This window comes from Sceloporus undulatus, chromosome 1 (genome assembly GCF_019175285.1).
Source record: "Sceloporus undulatus isolate JIND9_A2432 ecotype Alabama chromosome 1, SceUnd_v1.1, whole genome shotgun sequence".
NCBI lineage: Eukaryota > Metazoa > Chordata > Lepidosauria > Squamata > Phrynosomatidae > Sceloporus > Sceloporus undulatus.
The window spans coordinates 7,470,526-7,494,718 of NC_056522.1; the positions used below are offsets into that span (position 1 = coordinate 7,470,526).

The following is a 24,193-nucleotide window of genomic DNA, read 5'->3' on the forward strand; positions in this document are numbered from 1 at the left end:
GTGTCTAGGGATGGATGCTTTGCACTCTGTATGTCTCTGTGTCAATGCATGCGTGGTCATGTGCCCCCCACTCACCCATCAATGAAAACACACATCAGGGGAAAAGGACACATATTCCAACAACCCACATCCCAAGTGCACCCTTCAGAGTGGACCCTTTAAAAGTGGGGCTGGGTCGGGAGGTGTCTAGGGATGGGTGCTGTGCCTGCATTGTCTATGTCTCCATGCCAATGCCGAGTGGGCATATGCTTTAACTCTTTCCTGGCTCAAGACTACGGAATTCTGCTCTGCTCTGGGCCCACAACAAACTCCAGCTCCCAGAATTTCATAGCCTTGAGCCAGGAAAGAGTTAAAGCGGGGCCAAACCGGGTTATTTCTCTAGTGTGGATGCAGCCTTCTAACTCTCAGTACCTAGGCACGCATGGGCACCATATGTGCCCCCCCAGCCCTTCTTCCCCAGGAATGACCCTTGGCGCAGGCGGATGGTGCAAGAGCTGCTCTGCCCATGCTCCACGTGACGCGGGGGTGGGGATGATGGGCTCTCCTCCTCCTCCTCCTCCCTGCAAGGCCTGGGAGGTGCTCCCAGGGTCCCCTCCTTTCCTTCCCTCTCTGCCTCCTTCCCTCCTTCTCCTCCCAGCGGAGCTTGCAAGCCTCCTCCTCCTCCTCCTCCTCCCCTCCGCTGCCTGGCTCTTGCTCCTCAGTCCGTTGTTCACACGCCGCTCCGGAGTGGCCCCGATCCGATCCCGATCCGGAAAAGCAAACAAACCCCAGACCCTCCGGAACCACCCCAAAAGAGGCCCCCTTTGGAAGAGACTGCGGACCTTGGAGGGGAAGCCAAAGAGGCAGGTGAGTCTGGCTTCTTGCTCCTGTCAACGTTTCTTTCCCTGTTGAAAAGCCTCTTTATCTATCCTTTCTCCCCTCTTTCTCTTTCTTTTCTTCCGAAGTTCAAACAATTCGTTTTTACTTAATGGCCCACGCAGCTGGGGTTTCTGCCGAAGGTTTCTCCTCCTCTCCGCCGTTCTCTCTCTCTTTCCTTCCAACGCTTTCTCCTCTTTTCTTCATCTTCTTTTCTTCTATCTTTTTCTTTTCTTCCGATAGATTCTCTCTTCCTTTCTTTCCTTCTGACGCTTTCTCCTCCTTTCTTCACCTTCTCTTCCTCTTCTCTTTTTCTTTTCTTCCGATAGTTACTCCTCTTCTCTTTCTCTTTTCTTTTTCCCTAAAGGTTTCCTCTCCTTTCTCCATATTTTTTCTTTTTTTTCTTCCAACAGTTTCTCCTCCTTTCTTCATCTTTTTTTCCTCTGTGTCCTTTTCTTTTCGTCCGACAGCTTCTCCTCTCTCTCTCTTTCTTTTTCTCCGAAGCTTTCCTCTCTTTTTCTTCCAACAGTTTCTTCTTTTTCTTCATCTTTTCTTCCCTTTTTCCTGTTCTTCGGATAGTTTCGCCTCTCTTTCTTCCTTTCTTTCTCTCTCTCTCTTTCTTTTTGTTTTTCCCCAAAAGTTTCCTCTCCTTTCTCCATATTTTTTCCTCTCTTTTTTCTCCCGATGGTTTCTCTTCCTTTCTCTTCTTTTCTTTCTCTCTCTCTTCCATTTCTTCGCTCGGTTTCTCCTCCTTTCTTTCCCTCCATCTCCACTCGATGTACACTTTTTTGCTTTTTGCTGTTGTTGTTGTTGTTGTGTGCCTTCAAGTCTTTTCCTATTTATGCAAATTAATAATAATAATAATAATAATAATAATGGTCGCCAGAAGTCAAAAACGACTTGGAGGCACACAACAACAACAAAAACAACACAACAAACTTCACACTCCAGACTCGTTTGGCCTCTGTCCAGTTGTTCATTCAAACTGGCCTGGAATCAGTCGATTGTGTCTATATAGGAAACTGGTTTTGTGTGTCTGTGTGCATATATATATATATATATATATATATATATATATATATATATTACAGCATTTCCTGTAACATATGTGTGTATATATGCACACAGACACAACCAACCTCCTATATATATATTTCCTATAATATATATGTGTGTGTATGCATACACACACACACACACACACAAAAAAAAAAAAACCCCGATGTCCTATATATATTGCCTATAATATATGTATATATATGCACACAGACAGATAAAACCAATTTCCTCTCTGGCTCCATGGTTTTGCTCCTATTAGTCCTCTTCAACCAGTTACTCCAGTTGTGACAAAGTAACGATTTCTTCGTTACATTTTGAAATGTTTGTTATTGGTCATATAATCAAGTAAACACAAAACATTGAACCGAAACATACCTCTAAAACATTGATTTTGCAGAATGAACCATAAATCAGTATGCACTTCTCCGTACCTAGTACCTCTTTCTTTCTTTCTTTCTTTCTTTTGCGTCCTCCCCCTTTCTATCATTTTCTTCAATACGCTTCATTTGTGAAAAGTAAAGATTTCGACAAGAGCCGTGAAATCCGGGAGTAACTTGGCCAAATCCGTTGGTTATTTTCAAGGGTCTGAAACTATATATCTTACCAACATCTTTCACTCTCTATTTATCAGCCATATCTTTATATTAGAGCTAATCTCCTTCTCTCTTTCTCTCTTTCCCTCTTTTCCTCCTTGGTTTCCAAAGGCCTTCGCTGAACTTGGTCGGATCCCGCTTTTATTTCTTTTCAATCTCAAGAAAACTTTGTTAGCGTTACTTCTCCAAAAGAGTTGCATTTCTTTTAGTTAAACGCTGAAGTAGTTGATCCCCCTTTTTTTCTCTGTATATTTAAATCCAGATATATTTTTTCTCTCCTTTTGAATCTTTTCTCTTTTCTCCTGTTTAAAACTTTTGAGTTTTGCCAGTTTCCCTCGAAGTCTGGAGAGTAATTGTCCTAAATTAGATGGAATTCATTATTATTATTATTAGCATTTATTTCAAGCAAGATTTCAACCATTTAAAGCGACCCATTGATTTATGATGAGGATGATGACTCTAATGATGTAGTTCTATTGTAATACTGGGTCCCATAATATATAATGATGCTGTTTGTTTATAACGCCAGAGACGTCAGGCATGTATAAATCAAAAATGAAACAATAATAAAAGACACGATGCCATAAGGCACTAAAACACTAAAACAATACACTTTGCTGCTGCTATTGTTGCTGTTGTTGCTGCTGTGTGCCTCCAAGGCGCCTCAGACTCGTAGTAAAGCCCCAGCTGCCTCCTTAAACCTCCAGCCTCCAACTTTCTTTCTTCTGCTTTCCTTTAAGGCAGGAGAAAGTAAATAGAAAACAGAGAGGGAAATAAAGAGACTAAAGAAATCATGGCTCGAAAACAGGAGGCGATCTGTTTTCACTGCTAAAATCCTGAAAAACAGGGTCTTCGTGTTATTTTCCTTGTCACTTTATTATATAAATTTATTACATTACATTTTTATTCTAATATTATTATTAATGAATAATATCCGCCGGTTTTCTACGGGGAAATCCATCCCAGATCTCTCTCTACACAAACACACACACACACACATATATATATATATATCCGAGATCTAAATCTTCTATCCCAGATCTTTCTCTCTCTGTACATATCTGTGTCTATATACAGTATATATATCCCAGATCATTCAGATAGATAGATAGATAGATAGATAGATAGTGTTAAGGTCTGTTTGCAAAACATTAGTGGTCATTGACGAAGTCCTGTAGCTCAGATTCTATCTATATATTCATATATATATGTATATAGATCTGTCTGTCTATCTATCTATCTATCTATCTATCTATCTGTCTGTCTGTTCCCTATCTATTTGTACATATGAATATGTCCATAGACCTATCTGTCTGTCTATCTATCTATCTATCTATACACACAAACACACACACACATTTAATTATTAATACTATCATTATCGTCACCATGATACAACTATTATTAATACAGTATTAGTATTAGTATTCCCCTCTGACCAGATTTTCAAAATCATTATTATTTCAGTACTACTAGATTTCTTTTAGTATTTTAGTATCTATTTTTTAATACTCCAGTCCAGTCTGGTATAATACATTACTATACAGTGCATTCCCTTAATAGTGTTATAGTATAGGAAGGACAGTGTGTGTCTTCTGTCTGTTTCTGGTCACCCCATAAATTTCATGGGGTTTTCTTAGGTTAGGAATCTGCAGAGACGGTTTTGCCAGTTCCGAAGGTAAGTATCCATTGCCGGTCTCCCATCCAAGTGCTAACCAGGGCTGACCCTGCTTGGCTTCCAAGATGCAAACAGGATCTGGTACCTTTAGGATCGTATTTAAGCCCTTTCCACTGCTAGGCCAGACAACAGGCCACTGGAAAGCACATCTACACAGGTATAGTCATTTATGGCACAATAACATCCAAAATCCATAAAACAGTGATGCCTTTATTGGCCAACCGAAAGGCACAAAGTTGTATTGTGTGCATTTGGGTTGGCCCAGTGAAGGTATCACAGATTTGTGGATTTGGGGTGTTACTGTACTTTGCTATATGACCAACATGGCTACCCCTGGAGACAGACAGACAGACAGACATATAATACACAAAGTGAGGTGGGTCCCATGTATATGAAGAAATCCTATATATACAGTATTTATATCATTATGTACTGTACACGCACACAAGTACAGAAGAGGCCATGGGTTTTCTCAGCATTGCAGTTCAGATAAGATAGGGCCTTTATGAGAGGCCTCAAGGCCCTATAAGGCAACAGATCTCATTCCATCTTGGGATGCTAAGCAGGGTCAGCCCTGGTTAGTACTTGGATGGGATTCTGCCAAGGAATACCAGGGGCTTGTAGGTTATATTTCAGAAGAAAAAACATCTCTTGAATATTCTTTGCCTATGATAGGAATGGGAGCCTAGAGTCCCAAACCTACTTACAATGGAGATACACACACACACACACACACACACACACATAGCTTTGGGACTCTAAAACGTTTAAGGGTTCTTTTTCTAAACCCTTTTCTAAAGAGAACCCTAAAACTTCATAGAGTCCCAAATATATATTATACACAATCCACTGTAAGTAGGTTTGGGACTCTTAGGAGTTTTAAGGTTTTCTTTCTATATCCTATATATATAGGATACACACACACACACAGCATATATAAGGAGTATATGTGTGTATAGCACACGGTTTTGTGGATTCTATGGGTGTGTGTGTGTGTGTATATATATATATATATATATAATTTCTCTCTCTGTCTCTGTCTCTCTCTCTCTCTCTCTCTATATATATATATATGTTGAATCCGAGGAGCAAACTCGTGTGTTTATATGTATATGTGTTTGTGATAATATAATATAATCTCTCTCTCTCTCTCTCTCTCTCTATATATATATATATATATACATACACATAGACATATATACCAAGTGATATACACATACACTGATATATATATATCACATTTTTAGTCTTTGAATTCAAAGCGCTGTTAGTAATTATATATATATATATATGAGAACTATATCTGTCTAATCAATAATATAATATAATCAATATAATGTGTGTGTGTGTGTGTTGCATATATGTATAAAGGATTTCTTAATAGAGAAAAACAAGGAAGATGCAAAAACCAGGGAGCTTTCAAAAGCAGCTGGACCCTCTCTTTATGGGAGTTATGACCATTCATTACAAAAGTGTTCTTTAAATGGGGCTTTTTACTTTTCCAAGGTGATTTTATGGATTGCCTTGTTCTCCATCCTTCCTCACCATCTTGTCTCTTTTTAAGAAACTGCAAAGCTGGGAGAAAGAATGTATTGTTTAAAAATCCTGGGGGCAGAAAGGAAAAGGAAAATCAAATCCTTTCTCTGGTGTCCATCTCATAGACTGTGTAATAATATGGCTTTTCTCTTTCCATAATTATCTCTCTCCCTGCAAGACCTCCAGATAAAAAGACTTCATTGCATTCCCAACATCCTTTCCCAAAAATCTGCTTCGGAAAATATCATATTTAAACCCTGATATTTTTCTTGGCAAAAGGGGAGACAGAAGTAAAGTGTATATCCATCCATTATAGGCCCTAAAATAAGCATTGCGTACAGTATTTGAAAGTTAATGCAACTATAAGAATAGCCAGTCAGCTTTTGAATCTTGCTGGTTTTAGTGGGAGGGAGAGTTTGTCATTCACTTGGATAGTATTATTATTATTATTATTATTATTATTATTATTATTATTATGGACTTTCCCCAAAACTTGGACTTGTTATAATACTACTACTACTACTAATAATAATATGCCTCACTGTCCCCAAAACTGGGACTCAGGATGGTTTGTAATAATAATAATAATAATAATAATAATAATAATAATAATAATAATATCCTACACTTTCCCCCAAACTGGAATGCAAGGCGGCTTGCAATATTTAAAAACAACAACAACAACAGTACAATTAAAAGAATACCAAAAAGGGTACATTAAAATAGAATTAAACTATATCTCTGGAAGCAGGCAAGGTCCGTTTTCAAAGGAAACGTTTCCAAACTTTGCAAAACGCAGAAGCCGCAAAGAACGGGTTTCTTCTTATCCCAAAGGCCTCCTTTTCAAGTACAACGGAATAGAAGAACTGGTCTACTCTGCAGGGTTTAACTATTACATTTTCCAAGGAGATTTTGGGAAGTAAGCTTTCTAGGTTTTAGTGATTTTCTAGTTTCCAGTGATTTTTGTAATTTCTGGTTTCCAGGATTTTCTAGTTTTCAGTGATTTTCTAATTTTTAGTTTCTAGAGACTTTCTAGTTCCTAGTTTCCAGTGATTTTTTTTAATTTCCACTGATTTCTAGTTCCTAGTGATTTTCTTTCCGCGAGGAAACAAACTTCAAATCACCGAAAGGGTCGACTTTCTCGCATTACGGACCTTATTTACCATTGAATTACATCGCATCTGCACTGCAGAAATAATGCGGTTCGACAGCGCTTGAACTGCCGTGGCTTCATCGGAGGGAATCCTGGGGTTTGCAATTCGGTGGAGAGCCCTCTCTCTCTCTCTGGAAGAGAAGACCTTGCAAAACTACACATCCCAGGCTCCCAAAGGATGGAGCGACAGCCCTCCAAGTGGAATCGAACTGCCTTATTTCTACAATGTAGAACCAAAACCCCCTTCTTCTCATTAGTAATTTCTCATGCTCCTGTATTAAGGGTCCGGGCGAAGTCCCTGGAATGGATGGATTCGGTTCCATCTCAGGCTGGGAAGCCTTAATCCGAATTAACCGCTGGAGAAGCTCCGTGGGACCTAGAAAGGCAGGGAAAACGCCTTTTCAGGGTGGGATGATCTAGTTTACAAGGTTTGCTTTACTCATATAGTATATTCAGATATCACATCATATACCATATATTATTAGTATATAGACATATGTACTGGTATATTGAATAGCAATATAATGTAGTGTATATACAGTACTACATTATACTGCCCTGGCTCAGTGCTATGGAATCCTGGGACTCTGAGTTTCTTGTGGCACCAGAGCTCTCTGACAGAGAAAGGGAAAGAGCTTCCCAAACTGCCAATCCCAGAATTCCGTAGCATGGAGCCATGGCAGCGAGAGTGGTGTGAAACCGGAGTATTTCTGCAGTGGGGACGCAGCCCGACTTGACTCACAGCGAGGGAGGAAAAACAGGGACGTTTCTCCCTTTCTCTGGAAAGCGAACCCTTGCAGAAAGGAAAGAAGCCTTGAATCGGATCGGATTCTCAGCCTCAAAGAATATTGGTTTTAGACGGAGAAGGGAAAGGCTCTTAATTCAGTTGCAAAAAGGGGGGAAAGGAGGAAAAAAGAGAGAAAGAGAGAGCTTTTCTTTGGGAATCGGGGATTCCTGAAATGTCTTGGACATTTATCCAGATTTCTACTTTCTAGTTTCCAGTGATTTCTTAATTTCCCGTGATTTTCTTCTCCGCGCCTGGAAACGAACTTCAAATCACGGAGGTTCACTTCTGCATTGCGGATGCCCTTTCCCAAAAGGTTCTCCATACCCACCTTTGAACATTCGCCAAGGGTGCATCTCCACTGTAGAAATAATCCACTTTGACACCACTTTAAGTGCTGTAGCCCCATCCTATGGATCTGTGGTTTTGCAAAGCCTTCTCTGCCGAGGAGGGCTGGTTCCTCCCAGAAACTACAAATCCTAGGATTCTGTAGCATGGAACCAGGGCAGCTAAAGTGGTCTCAAACTGGATTATTTCCACAGTGGAGATGCACTGTGTATGTGTGTGTGTTATCCATGGCTTGAAAATATTCATATATACATATACATATACATATATATACATATACATATATAATCTGTGGATTCTTTATCCATGGTTTGCAAATATTCATATGTATGTATGTATGTATGTATATGAAATTTGTGGAAGTTCAAGTCCCATTAAATGGAGTGGCATAGTAAAATGGTGTCCCTTATATAAGATGGCAAAATCAAAGTACAGTATGTCATTTGGAATGTGTGTTTGTGTATATACACACTTTCCAAATGGCAAACTTTGATTTTTGCCATTGTATATTTGGGACACCATTTTACTTTCCCATTGTATTTGATGTCCACTGGACCAGAGACCTTTGCCTGCCTTTTCCATTTTCCGGGAGGCTGAGGATCTGTGGCTTGGCTTCTCTGGAGGGCACTGAAGTAAACCTTCGCTTTGGAGCCTATATCCAAGGGCCATGTCTGGTACATTTGGCAGGCTTGAAAGAAACCTTCTGATAAGGAAAGTGTTGCGTGCAAAGAAACTCTTTCTCTCTTCTCTCTGAGTAACCACCAAGGTCTGTTTCATAGTTTGATTTGTTGTTGTTGTTGTTGTGTGCCTTCCAAGTCATTTCCAACTTATGGCAACCCTATCATGGGGCTTTCTTGGCAAGAGTTGTACAGAAGAGGTTTGCCATTGCCTTCCCCTGAGGCTGAGAGTGTGTGATTTCCATTAGTCCATAGTGGTTTGAGCATTGGACTATGGCTCTGGAGATCAGGGTTCAATTCTCTGCTCAAGCATAAAAACCCACTGGGTGACTCTGGGCAAGTCTCATGCTCTCAGCTTCAGAGGATGGCAATGGCACCGTCTGAAGAAACTTGCCAGTAAAGCCCTATGATAAGGTTTGCCTTAGGGTCACCATAAATCACAAATGACTTGGAGGCATTCAACAACAAACAAACAAAAGTCAGAAAGCTCTAGTGTCTCCCCAAAGTACAAACCCTAGGGTTGTGTAGGATGCCACCGAGGCAATAAAGCTTGCTAATGGTGTCATAGGAAAGGGAGACCCACAAATTCCCTAGATGTCAAGATTAAGTTTTCATAACCTCCAAGAATTCTGGAGGCTGAATTCTCCGAAGGGTAGAAGCATGAGGGCACACCCAGATCGACTTGTTAAAAGACCAGAAAGTCCCAGATTTTGTGCCTGTTCTTTCGGATTTCATTTTGGAGACTCTGTTTTGTTTATCCCAGAATATGTTCTGTCAGCTCCCAGTTTGACCAGGGACTTTTTACACCCAAATCTGTTTATTTAAACCTGGTATGAAATCAGAAAGAACAGGAACTGTTCAATCAGCCAGGATGCATCTTCATTTTACATTTAAGTGTACATAGCTGTACAAACATATAACACACTGTGTGCATGTGTGCATCATGCAAGCTTTTATAGATGGGATTGCACAGAGTTCGAATAATTCAGTGTGTTCTGAGTATGTGTATAATCTCAAGAATGGGAGGTATAGTGACATTTCCATTTACATGCGATCTATACCACCTTTGCATACCCCACACACTGTAAATTCCTAAAATAAAATTCTTAACCTTGTGGTCCCTTTTGTTATTGTTGTTGTGTGCCTTCTAGTCATCTCCAACTAACATTGAACCCTAAGGTGAACCGATCATAGGGATTTCATGGCAAGATTTGTTCAGAGGAGGTTTGCCATTGCCTTGCCCTGAGGCTGAGAGCATGTGACTTGCCCAAGCTGGAAATTGAACCTCGTTGTTATTGTTGTTGTTAGCTGCCCTCGAATTGGCTCTGATTCATGGCAACCCTGTAGATGAGACATCTCCAAGACCCCGATCCTCTACTGCCTTGCCCAGATCCTGTAAGCCCTTGCCCATAACACCCTGATCAAGTCTATCCATCTGGTTTGTGGTCTTCTTCCCTTTCTTCTATCCTCTACCTTTTCTAATGTTATTGTTATTTCTAGTACGTAGAGAGATCTTGTAGCACCTTTGAGACTAACTGAAAGAAAGAAATTGGCAGCATGAGCTTTTGTAGACTGCAGTCTACTTCCTCAGATGCATTTGGTATCCCCCCCCCCCCCCAGTGATCTTCTAACTACACTTGTTTTATTGAACATGTTTTCTGTCTGGCCTCCTCCTCTCTATTTGTTGGTTTTTGAGCTGTCTCATCTAAAGGATCTTCTTGGTGAAATGGTCTCGCAAGGAGGGACACCTATTGCTGCCTTTTACTCAGTGCCAACAAGTGTCAGCTATGGTGACACTACCATTCTCTCTGTGAGAGTTGACTTAGTGTCACTCATCACTACTGCTGAATCCCCAGTAGCTGTTCCTATATTATTTTATGCCACAGTTGTAGTCCCAACACCAAAACCACTACGCCACGCTGACTCTCCTGTCTGAGGTGTGCTTGCATTTATTGTAACAGCTAGGTGTGACAAGGGTGTGATAAAGTCTGTTGGCCTCCATATGGCTCCTTCTAATTGCATTTTCTCTCCCTTTTCCCCTAGTGTAGACACCACATCTGGCACAGTCTGGGATGATGTGGTTTCAGATCAAACAAGAAACTTTGAGCTTCATTAACAACACAAAGGGAGGCTGAAATTAACTTGTACTACTTGAGGACAAAGGGTTGACTAATGGAGTCCCTGCACCAAGGGGAGTTGACCTCAGGAGATGTCCAGTCTCTCACCTTTTGAGCTTGGGGGGGGGGGGCTTTCCTAACCTCAGCTGCCTTTAATCAAGGGGCATTCCTCCCCTTGCCACACTCTTCCCTCTATTACTCACATGCCAACCAAGGTCTGACATTGCGCTGCTCTTCTTTCCTAGGAGTCACACGAAGCCAAGTGGTGTGGACAATGCACGGCTGAAGACATCGCCCCCATCCCAGTTGGTTGGAGATCCATGGGAGAGAACCACCACAAGGAACCTTCTCAAAATTTTCCAGATCACCCCCCATCTTGAACCATCCTCTCTGGACCTGATTTGGAACTGCATGGCCCCTTGTTGGAGCAGAAGGACACCTGAGTGATATCTCACCATAGTTTGGCTCCTGGCCTAGGTTGGCTTTCTGGACCAAGGTCCATTTTGCAACTCCCGCAATGTACCAGAGTTTGGCCATGGCAACCAACCACGGCCCACCCTCCTATGAAGGGGCCAGTGGTTTTATGCACAGTGCAGCCGCAGCTTCACCAGTCTACATCCCCACCACCAGGGTCACCACCATGATCCCCAGCTTGCCTTATCTCCAAGGGGGTGCCTCATCCCAACAGGGAAGCCCGGTCTCCAGCCACTCCATTTGGACTCAACCTGGGGCCGAGAGTGTGGCCTACAACCCGGGGTCTTCTCACCCTTCGGTGTCTCCCCGGTTCTCATTTGCCACCAGCAGCCCCATCTCGGCCACCACCTCCAGAGAGGTGGCCGCTTACAGTAGTTCACTCAGCATTACGGCCAATGGAAGAGAACAGTACACCCGGAATTTCGGGGGGTCTTACTCCAGCCCCTATCCGGCAACCTACATGAGCCCTGAGTTGGGGACCGGCTGGACTGCATCTCACTTTGATAGTTCCATGCTCCACAACCTCCCAAATCGAGGGACCCCAGGAGCTGCCAGACACGGCAACATAGGTAAGAGAAGACCCTTGAGGAGGGTCATGTTTATGCAGTTTTATAGCTTGGAAAAGTCATTTTGGAAGGAGGGCCACAAGTCCCAGATTTTCAGGTTTTAAAAATGTGCCGGGTTGCAATGTTACCTTTCTCTAGAACTTGGAAATGACACCTTTGTAGGGATTACAGTTCCCAGAATTTGAGGCCCTTGGAATGATAGCATTTTTTCTTATGGGGTTGTAGTCCAAAGTAACCCCCTCCCCTCCTTCTAGGAGTCAAAAAAGTATTTGTCTCCCTGGATTAATGGGAGTTGTAATTCAAAATAATTTTTCTCCAGGGTTCTGAGAGCTGTAAGTCACTAAGTATTTATCTTATGGGAGTTGTAGTGCAAAAAAGTAACATTTGCAAGCTTTGGCAAAGGCAGTATTCCAAATGATGCTGATTGTTACTGATTTAATTGCAATTGATGCTCTGTAACTGATTTACATTTAAAGCAATGTATCTATCCTAGCTTCAGTGAAGATACTTTTTAAAAAGAGATCCTTTGAAAAGGAGGAGGGCATTAGAGTTGTTGTTCTTAGATTTTCTCACCCCTGCAGTGTGAGTTGATGTAACACTTACACACAGAGACAGGGCTTTTTTCAACACACAAGCCATCTCTATTGTTATTTTTTGTTACCCAATTTGGGAACCTAAAATGCTGATTTCTTTGGAGGGGGGGATGCATAGTTTTTTAAATATATATAATCAAGTTGAAAGATTAATAGTGGGCTCTTCCAGATAGCTTTAAAGAAGCAGGACTTTGCTGGTTGTCACCCTCATTGCCATTTGTTCCATTATTTTAAAGGACTGTTTGTAGCAATGTCTTGGATCTGCACCACAAGTCTTCCATAGTTGTTGTTAAAATTGGGACACAGTTTCTTCAGGTGCTTCCCTGGGTTGAAAAGCAAAATTTCCCCTCCTAAAGTTTAATTTAATTTGATTAAATTTAATTTTTGAGAGTGCTATCATGTAAGAGAGCCAACGTAGTGTCATGGTTTGAATCTTCAGCTATGACACTGGAGACCAGAGTTCGAATCCCTGGGCGACCTTTGGCAAGCCAGACCCTCTCAGCCTCTGAACAGATCTTCCTAAGAAACCCCAACAATAGGGTCGGGCACCATAAGTCAGAAATGACTTGAAGCACGCAATAAAATAGTGTAAAAGTGCCGTCTCACTGGTCCACTGATGCACTGTATATTATAATAATAATAATAAAAATAATTATTATAATAATTATTTTATTATTTAAAAAACAAAGGGATGACAGATATATTTTATTCTTCTAGATCCTAGAATTAAAAAGAATTTACCCAAGAATGGGAATAAAATATTGCCACTGGATATTGCCAGAACATAACCTGAGACAAGAGAAATTAAGTTTGGTATTTTAAAAATAAAACAACAACAAAACCCCAGAGAACTATAGCAACAAATATCACAGTTTTTGTGACATGTTTGAGTTCCGTGCTAAAGACTGATAGATTTAAAACAACTACTGATGTGTGTAACTTTCAGTTTGACACAATGATTTTTTTAGAAGGAGCGTTGTCTTAGGAACCCTTTTAGACATTAAAAATGGTGTAGGAAGCCAGCTACTCTTGGCATTACCCCATAGCCGAGTTCAGCTACAGTCTTTCCCAGTAGAATTAGTCCTTTGAACACACTGGGATTTGCTTCTGTGCAGTTGTGCATAGCCATGCACTGCTCAAGACCCCACATCGCATTCAGACCCTTCTCTCCCTCTGGACCCCAATCCTGTACTTTCACACTGGAGTAAAAGGAACAATTTTTTTTTACACATTGTAGAATGCAACCAGCGAGGTAAAGCCTTTGTTTTATTTAGTTGAGACCAGAATTCAAATCCCCATTCAGCCATGGAAAGTCATACTCTCTCAGCCTCAGAGGGGGGCAAAGGCAAACTGCCCAAACAAATCTTGTAAAGAAAACTCCACGACAGTCGGTTGTTGTTGTTGTTGTTGTTGTTGTTGTTGTTGTGTTCCTTCAAGTTGTTTCTGACTTATGGCGATCCTCTCACAGGATTCCCCTGGCAGGATTTGTTCAGAGGAGGTTTGTCATTGCCTTCCCCTGAGGTTGAGAGCATGTGACTTGTCAAGGGTCACCCAATGGGTTTCATGGCAAAGCAGGGAATTGAACCCTGATCTCCAGAGTCACGGTCCAATACTCAAACCACTATGCCACCCTTAGGGTTGCCATAAGATGTAAATGACTTGAAGGCACACAACAACAACAATAACAACAATTTGATGCAAGATCGAAGGACATGGAGGTCTTGAGCCATTTTTCATCAGCTAGTAAAGCTGTTTTCCCTCACAATATTCAGCTGAGAGTTGTCACTGACTTCTTCTTTTATCTTAATATTTAAAATATTTAAGATAGTTGTTGTTGACTTTTATTGAACTGTGAATATTTGCAGTCTTCATCCCTGATATTTTGTTAGTGTTGCAGATGTTGTGGCTGGGTTGTGTGTGAAATGCAAGCCACCTGGGATGTTGTTGTCCCATCCACGTGCCACAGGTATGAGACAGGCATGGCCTCAGAATGCAAAGGCCAGATGATAGGGAGGGAATCAGAAGGCAACCATCACCCATTAAATGTACTACAACCTTAAAATGCAAGGAGTCAACTTCCGCCTGGCTTTTGAACTGCTTAACCGGCAAAGGTGTCTCAGTATTGTTGCCAGATCTCAGGGCTTGGCTGGCTCCACTTTGTGACAAGGATGAAATGCAGTGTGAGAACACTGCCTTGGAAATGTGCATCGATCTGGTTTGAGCATTGGACTACAACTATAGAGACCAAGGTTTGATTAGTCACACTCTCAGCCTCAGGAGATGGCAATGGCAAACCCGCTGCGAAGAAACTTGAGCAGAAAACCCTGTTAGATACGTTGAAGACACACAATAACAAAACTTGGTGGCTTTATACAGTTGGTTGCCCATATCCACGGATTTTTATCCATGGATTCAAGCATCCACAAATGGAAAATAGTCCCAAAAATATAAATTTCAAACAGCAGACCTTGATTTTGCCATTTTATATAAGGGACATCATTTCACCATGCCATTGTATTTAATGAGACTTGAACATCCATGGATATTGGTATCCACAGTGGGTCCTGGAACCAAACCCCCAGCAATACCAAGGGCCTACTGTACTTGAATGACATGCTCTGTGTAGTTGTGGTTGATGCTTAATGTATCATGCTTAATGCCATCCTCAGAGGCTGCTCTTTGCAACAAGAAGTCATCCCTAGGTCTGTGCAGGTCAGCCCTGAAATCTGAGGGCTGGGGATAGTCCTTACCTGGCAACTTTATCCCTCACGTCTGATGCAGAAATAATGCAATTTGACACCACTTAGAGTTGTAGTCCAAAAAAACCACTCCTAACTTGTCCAAGCTTTGGCTGCTCCAGTTGACAATATTATGCTTTTTTCTGATCTCCACGAACAGTCAGGAGTTCTTTAGCTATTAAGTTTTTAAAAACCTGCCAACTTTCTTAATTTTCATAGTGCAAGTATGGGCATAAACTTTGCATTGTGGGTATAATTGTGGAACATGTCACAATGTTGTTGTTTTTGTTGTTGTATGTCTTCAAGTCATTTCTGATGTATGGTGACTCCAAGGCAAGCCTACTACAGGGTTTTCTTGGCAAGATTTGTTCAGAGGGGCTTTGCTCTTGCTTTCCTCTGAAGCTGAGAGAGTATTCAGGATTTGAACTCTGGTCTTCAGAGTTGTAGTCCCATGCTCACATCACTACACCATGCTGGTGTAATGTGTAATGTGATCACATGTCACATTAGTATTCCTAACATGAATCGTCACAAGGAGGAATACCAGAATAATGTGGGAAGCAGAAATCTGGATTAAGGAATAAACACATATGTCCTTAAGGTAACTCAGGAAGGCGATATTATTCCCAAGGACACTGTGCCAAAAATGGATTTCTAAGCTTTAGAAAACCACTTGGGCAAGTCACTTTCTCTCAGCCTAAGAAGAAGCCAATGATAAACCTCCTCTGAATAAATCTGGCCAAGAAAACCCTAGGATTGGGTTGCCATAAATCAGAGTTGACTTAAAGACACAACAACAAATGTAGACAGAAAGAGTACAAATGTGCTCTTGCTTCAGCCACGATGTTAAGTTACTTCCAGTTTGGTTTCAATTCAAGCCAAGAAAAAATTGGGGAATGATTCAACACAGTGCTGGAACTGGATCAGTTCCAACATTGTGGGGCAATGGTAACTAGATCTGATTTATCATGACCCCAGCCTCAGAGTACTGTAAAGTGTGTGTGTGATATGAGAGTAACTAGATCTCTAAATAGTCTGTATTTTCTGCCTGTACTGTTTAGTTCAAGCGAGTATTACCTATTTCCCCGTCACACTCTTTGATGCTTTGAAAATCTCCAAAAGGATGGAACTCTATAGACAAATTTGCTGAGCTTGGGGTTTTTTTTCCACTTTAAAGTCCCAGATGTTAATAGAAATTGTAGTCCAAAAGAGTAATTTTTCCCCAGCTCTATAAATGAGTAAAAAGAAATCCCACCAGGACATTTATTACATGTGCCGACAACTCATGCCTGTTGGGGCCAGTGAATATGTCTCCATTTAAATGTGTAATCATGAGATGGCTTTTTGTATGGGGTGGGCATCATGTTTTTATTGTGGTTTTAATGTTTGTAATTTTATATTGTTTTTTATGTGAAGTTTTAATTGTTTAATTGTTACAAGCTTTTAATGTGTTTTTGTTTGTGAGCCGCCTTGGGTCCCTTCTGGGCGAAAGGCAGCATAAAAATTAAATTAATAATAATAATAATAATAATTTAATGTATACACATACAGTGCACCCACGTCATACATGAGCACAGTATACGCAGCTTCAAGCATATGCTGACACTGTGCAACAGTGAAACAAATGGTGCATGTGCCCATTGGGGTTCGAGCATATGCAGAATTCCCTTTACTCAGTGGGATCCAGAACAGATCCCCCACATAAAGGAAGGTCCCACTGTATTTTTAAAGTCAGGCCCTGCATTTCAATATGAAATGTGAATCCATAACAGTGTTGCCAATTTCTGGGGAATTCACCGGAATCTGGGAAATTTAATTAATTTCTTCCCAGGGATTTTGACTGAATATTCTGGTAAATATTGGGGAATTCTGGGGATTTTGGATTTTGGTAAAACATTCTGGGGAATATCTTCGAGTCTTGATGGCAACACTGATCCAGAATCACATCCAGTTGGAATAAGAAACTCTCCAAAGTACAATTCCCAGGATCCCATAGGATGCAGCTGTGGCAGTTTAAGTGGAATGTTGTTGTTGTTGTTGTTGTTGTTGTTGTTGTTGTTGTGTGCCTTCAAGTTATTTCAGACTTATGGCAACCCTAAGGTGAACCTATCATGGAGTTTTCTTGGTAAGATTTGTTCAGAGGAGGTTCAACTTTGCCTTCCATTGAGGCTGAGAGCAAGTCACCCAGTGGGTTTAATGGATGAGCAGGGAATCGAAAGGCCTACAATTGCTGTTGGTCTTGTTGTGTACCTTCAGGTTGTTTCCAATCTGTGGAGACCCTAAGGTGATTCTATTGCAGGGTTTTCTTGGCAAGATTTGTTCAGAGGGGCTTACCTTTGTCTTCCTCTGGGGGTGAGGGAGTGTGACCTATAGTGACCCTAAGGTGAATCTATCATGGGGGCTTCTGGGGCTGAGAGTGTGTGACTCACCCAAAGTCACCCACTGAGCTTCCATGACTGAGGGGGAATTCGAACCCTGGTCTCTAGAACCACAATCCATTGCTCAAAAAACTACACCACACTGGCTCTTGTGAGGACCCCTGGAGACATTAAAATAAGATGAAGGTTCTGTTTTGATTTTGATGGAGGCCTGGATCAGTTAGCCATGACTTCCCCTGCATTGCTGTCCTGTCCATTCCCACAGCTTCCAAGCATGTAGCTCTCCCTGGATTTGGCCTTCAGTCACCTGATTGACACCCTGACTTTGCACTTTGCTATATGAGCCAACAGTTCAGACTTTCCATTTGTGCACCCAGCGTTATGGCTACCTTTGCTACGCACATGAACCCGTGGATTGTTTTTTATTGGCAAGACTCTGGACACTTTGGGTTGGGTAGCAGAGACTTGCAAAAGAGGCTGACCTTTGCAAAAGCCTCCTGCCCAATTTGTTTTTGCAAGCCAAGTGCAAGAATAAGACTCCTTTCATGGGGCAGGCAGAGAACTAGCCTTCTGTAATTAGTCCTGTTGAACTAAAACTCTAGGAGCCTCTGCCCCATAGAGAGAAAGTGTTTCTTGCAAAGTTGTGTCTCCCTTCTTTAGGAAATTCAATTTTGGTTTGGTCTTTAAAGGGAACTCGAGATAGTTACCAAAGAAAACTCAAGATCATGAGCTGCCTAAACTTTACACCTAAATCAAGTTTGGTCTAAATTGGTTTGCTACCACTTTGCAGCTTTTGTCGCTCTTTGTGAAAATTTCAAGAGATTATAATGAGGAAACATCTTTTAGATAGAGATAAGTTTGGGAAGGGGGGGGGTTGTTGGTTTAGTTCTTGTTTTGAAGGCAGAATTGTATTTCCTTGTATACAGAATTGTATTTCTAAAAAAGAAAAAAAACACCCAGGAGATTATTCTATATTCATTTTTGTGGGGAAATATGCCCTTGAATTGTTAGTGGCAAGTCAAGAAAGAGAGTTAAGGCGTTTTAAAAAAAGGAATTAATTAACCTTGTCTATTTGGTTCATGTTGTGCTTTTTTTTAACCAAATACTTTCTTGATTGATTCGCTTAAAATATTTTTGCATGATCATTATATCTCTCTGTGATAGTCATTGGTGCCAATATGAGATAATTTACTACCCTCACTGAGAAGCCAATGCTTTTAGCGTTGGATTACAACTCTGGAGACAAGAGTTCAAATTCCCCGTCCAGCTACGCAAACCCACTGGGTGAACATGGGCGAGTCACACTCTCTCAGCCTCAGAGAAAGGCAAAGGCAACCCCTCCCTGAACAAAACCTGCCAAGAAAAGCCCATGATAGCTTTATGTTAGGGTCGCCATAAGTTGGAAACAACTTGAAGGCACACAACAGAAACAAATTACCGTCGCTCAGCTTTCCTTATGGATTTTCTTTCTTGAATGCTGGGGGGGGGGGGGGGGAGATTGTCATTTACACCTTCTTCCTATTCTTTGGTTTTCAACAAATAAAATTGTGGTTGATTGAATTATTGAATAAATACATTAACTTTGTGGCACTCGTAAGAAATAAATGGGTTTGTAGAACAAAATAATGTTGGGCGATATTGCCTTGGTCAGACTGAAAGATGAGTTACAAGGAGGTGCTTGTGAATATTAGGCACAGATAAAATGTATCTAAGTTTAAAAGTTTGTTTTTTAAAAAATAACAATTTTAAAAAATAATAATAATCCGGATGAGATTAAATGCTTTAACAGCCTACTTGTTTTGCACCATCAAGGCGGCATGAATGGCCGTATCCATCCACAATTTATTTTATTATTATTTCTTTAAAGTATTTCTATATTACCTTTTAGTCTATTGCAGCTCCTGCGGCAATGAACAAATAAAAATATAATTTAAAAAATACAAGGATAAAAGCAGTTTTAAAAAAATATTAAAATATTTTTTAAAAAAACTCCTAAAAGCAGTCTAAAAATGGTGTAAATCCAAAAACATTTAGAAAGTGCCGTTTCTAAATACCGAGAATGTGCAAATAGAAAGCGTTAGGCTGATTTTTAAACTTTCATATTAAAGGAGACGAATGTTACGGCTCCATTAAACCTTCCCAAGATTACAAGACAGAACTCAAAATGGTGTAGATTACTCTGAAGGCAAATTGAAGCCTGTTAGAACCTCAGTAGATCTTTTTTGTAGCTTTGACACTAAAAATTTAACCGCAGTGTCACAGCTTAGATTGCAATTACAATTTTTGTTGTTTGGCTGTTATGACTACCAGAATCTGAAAACACATGATTGGTGTAAGATTTCCATGCAGCTCCTAAGAAAGTTGCATCAGCAATTTTTGGACACCGCTGAATCTGTTTCCATGTACCATGCATTTCATGTGAATTTTTCTCCTTGTGGTTGTGTACCTGTTTACATGGTCATATTGGAGGGGGGAAATAAATACAACCTGTGTGGAAAGGGTGTTTAGTGTGTACATTTATAACATATGATTAGATATCCAGCTGCGTTGGGCATGCAACAAAATATAACAAAATCCAAACAACACTTTGCAATGATAGTGTTTTAGGCCAATTAAAAGGTGCAGAGGATGTTACTCAAGCTTTTGCTGGTGAAGACAACTTGCTAAAACGGACAAATTGGCAGTGTTAATAAAGGAGAAATCCTTGAATAATTTTAAGGAAGATTGGGAATTGTTTATTACCTTTTGGTGGATATTTACGAACTATGGTTCATTGAATCCATGGATGCAAAATCTGTGAATAGGGAGGGTTGGCTATAATTGTGAAAATTGAAAATCGCACTCACAAAGCTTTTCTGGAGATTTGCAGGGTTCCTCTGAGATCATGCATAAAGGCCGGCGTTCAACATTTCTGACATGTCCATAAACAGATATGCTCTGAACTCACTACTGGGTTTATTAATGGTGTTTTCAGATTTCTAAAGGATCACGTAGCCAACATTGGGTACACAAAATAGAGACGTGCAACAAAGTTTTGCAGCATGGACTGCTTCTGCTATAGATTCCAGAGAGAAGGGGCCTTTTGTAGGATATACCACCCACTCACCACCATTTGTATCCATTCCGTACATGCCACAACAGTTGCTATTCCATGCACACTAAATAAGTTTCAATTGATAGTGATTTTTTCCCAATTTAAATTTTGTTAGTCACACTGGCCTGTTACAGACAGCCAAAATAAAGCTGCTTCGAGTCACAGTGGAGCTATGGTGTTTCAATGATGCATGCGTCCTAAGAGTCCAGAAGCCACACCAAAGCCACGCTCCAGTCCTTAGGGATGGAGTGTGGTTTTGGTGCGACTTCTGGACTCTTAGGACGCATGCATCATTCAAATACCATACCTCCACTGTGACTCGAAGCAGCTTTATTTTGGCTGTCTGTAACAGGCCATTGAGTCACTGTATGGGCAGCAAAGTGGGATCTAAATACAGTGGTGCCTCGGGATACAAAATGATCGGGTTACGAAATTTCCGGGATACGAAAAAGTTGGATTGGCAAAAACTGTTTCGGGTTACGAAATATTTTTCGGGTTACGAAATTCATTTTGGCGCGAAATTCAAATGCTGCAAAGTGCAGCTATAGGCTTTCCAGTGCTAACGGAAAAGTGTTTCGGGTTACGAAATTTTCGAGTTACGAAAGGAATGGCGGAACGAATTAATTTCGTAACCCGAGGCACCACTGTAACTCTCTAGTATGCTTTCAGACCTAGGAGTTCCATTGACCCATTGTTCTGGGTGCTGAAATACTTACTCTTTGTAGTACATATGATCATTGCGTAAGGCTGCTTCCACTCTGCAGAATTAATGCAGTTTGACATCACTTTTAACTGTCATGGTCCCATCGTATGGCATATTGGGATGTGTAGTTTGTCGTGGCACCAGTGCTCTCGGACAGAGAAAGCTAAATAGCTCACAAAACTACAAACACCAGAATTCCATAGCATTGAGCCATAGCCGTTAAAGTGCTGTCAAACTTCATTAATACTGCAGTGTAGATCCAGCCCATTGCATCCAAATCACTAGAAAAGCAACCCAATAATATGTTTTTTTAAAAATGTTTGAAAATATGAAATATTGGTAATTTCTTCCATGAAGTGAAGCCTTAATGTGAATTTACTATAGGAAAAACGGCTGTGATTGACTGGAAAGATAACACACATTTTGCAGTTTCAGGTTCCTTGTCCTAATAGTTTTGTGTCAGTTCCATAGTGTTTCAATATATTAGAGTCCATTACCATTTTGTTTGTTTTCCTAGTGTCTGGAAGCTGGTCTTTCTAGAAGAATTTGGTCCTGGGAGATAATGAGAATGACAATGAAGTTCTGTTCATGTTGCAATTGTCTATTATTTTTGCAGCTGTCAGAAAGAGAGGAGGGAGAAAGTGTTGTGTTTGCAGAGTGAAAGCAAAACTGGACAATGACCAAGGAGACAAATCATTTTTTTAAAAATGGAAATACATTGCAGGGCTGCTTAGATACTGTTTTGTGGAATTTATGGTCATCATTATTTTGCACTTGGCTTCCATTGGTGGACCATTATGTTCTGCTTAACATCTGCCTAGCTGTGGCCTAAATAAAGTAAATTCCTCGTATCGCAACCATGTCTCAGGCCCTTAGAAGTTTTAGTAAGCAATTTATTAACATGTCCAGGTTTCTGAAGCAGAGCTTAGAACTAATAATAACTTAAAACAGGCTACATGTACAGATTACATTTCCCTTATCCAAATATGAAGGACCAGAAGTGTTTTGGTTTTCAGATTTTGTTTCAGATTTTGAAATATTTGCAAATACATAATGAGATATCTTGGACATGGGAGCCAAGACTAAGGTCAGAATTCATGTATGTTTCATGTACACTTTTTATACACATAGCCTGAAGGCAATTTTATACAACATTTTAAACAATTTTGTGCCTGAAATGAAGCTTATGTTCACTGAACCATCAGCAAAGGTGCCACTATCCCAGCCACCCATGAAAAAAGTTTTGGTTTTTGGAAGAGTTCAGATTTCGGAACTCCTGATAAGGGAGGCTCAACCAGTAATTATTACTTTTCTTCAGTAACAAAAGTATAATTAGATACTAGTACAACTGTAACTTAACAGTTTAATGTGTAACCGTAACTTTTGAGTTTAAAGAGTTTTTTTTTAAATTGGCTTGTTAAAATATTTATACTTCTGCAAATAGTAAACGCCAGCAGATCTGACAGTGGGGTATGTACAGTCATAATGTCACATTATAAACAGTCTAAAAGAGTGTGTAAACCATAAAGTCATTAAACTTAATTGTGAATGTGGCCTCACTTAAATGATAGAGGAGGAAGATTTCATGGTGCAGGTGCCGCCTTGTGCTTAGTGTCAGCATTTGATTTGACAATGAAATGGATGGGGAAGAGTGTGTTTGTGCTGCAAGGTAGCAGCTTGCAGTATCCAGATTTGTCAATTATTTCTGAGAAATTGGGAGATCAAGTTACTTTATATTTTTTTAACTTTAGTGGTTTGGTTGTTGTGTGGCTTCAAGTCATTTCTGACCTATGGCAATCCTATCATGGGGTTGGCAAGATTTGTTTAGAGGAGGTTTGCCACTGCCTTTCCCTGAGGCTGAGAGTGTGTGTCTAACCCAAGGTCACCCAGTGGGCTTAATGGCTGAGCTGGGAATCGAACTCTGATCTCCAGAATAATAGTTCAACACTCAAAAAACACTATGCCATGCTGGCTCTTCAGTGGTAGTATACTAATTTGTTGCACACTGCAACTAGTTGTTGCTGTTGTTGAATGCTATCGAGTTGACTTCAACCTATTGACCTATGAATGATAGAGCTTCAAGAATTCTGGTCATTTGAACTGTTCTGCTCAGGTCTTGCAAATTCAAGGCAGCTGTGGCTTCCTTGATTGAATCAATCAATCCACCTGTAATGTGGTTTCCCACTTTTCCTACTGCTTTCCACCTTATCAAACATTGTGGTCTTTGCCAATGAGTCATGCCGGTTTATGGTATGTCCAGAATACAACTGCCTTGCTTGAGTCATTTTGGCTTCTAGGGAAGAGTTCAGGCTTGATTTGCTCGCACCCATTTATATGTCTTTTTTGGATTGTCTCATCATAAGGGTTTTCAAAGTAAAAAGAATTCAGAAATGGACCATCTTGGCCTCTTTCTGCACAGTACATGGTGAATCTCCTTTATCTGAAATGCTCAGGATTAGAAGTGTTTTAACTGTTGGATTTTTTTCTTCATTCCTGGAATCATTGCATATACATAATGAGACATCTTGAAGATGGGAACCAAGTCTACCCATTAAATTCATTTAAGTTTTATATGCACCTTATACACATGGCCTGAAGGAGATTTCATGCACAATATTTTAAAATATAATTTTGTGCTTGGAACAAAGTTTGTGCACACTGAACCATGAGATAGCAAAGGTATCACTATCTCAACCATCCACCTGGACAATTTCAGAATACTTTGGATTTTGGAATGTCAGATAAGAGAGACTCAACCTGTATTAACAAGAGATCGAGTGCCACAGAGATCGTCAGCTGGCATCCTTCCCCATTACTGCTGCTGCCCTATAGTTGCAGCAAAACCAT

The 24,193-nt window shown here is 40.6% G+C and overlaps 1 protein-coding gene across 1 annotated transcript in view; it reads left to right on the top strand.

The window, feature by feature from the left end:
- The first annotated feature begins 595 nt into the window (after positions 1-595).
- The window catches only part of GATA4 (GATA binding protein 4), a 60,999-nt gene continuing 37,401 nt past the window's right edge, over positions 596-24,193 (top strand). Inside the window, exons 1-2 of the mRNA XM_042441321.1 lie at positions 596-846; positions 11,046-11,843. Of these exons, the coding sequence (XP_042297255.1) occupies positions 11,318-11,843 (526 nt within the window). The 5' untranslated portion in view covers positions 596-846; positions 11,046-11,317. The remainder of the gene's footprint in view (positions 847-11,045; positions 11,844-24,193) is intronic.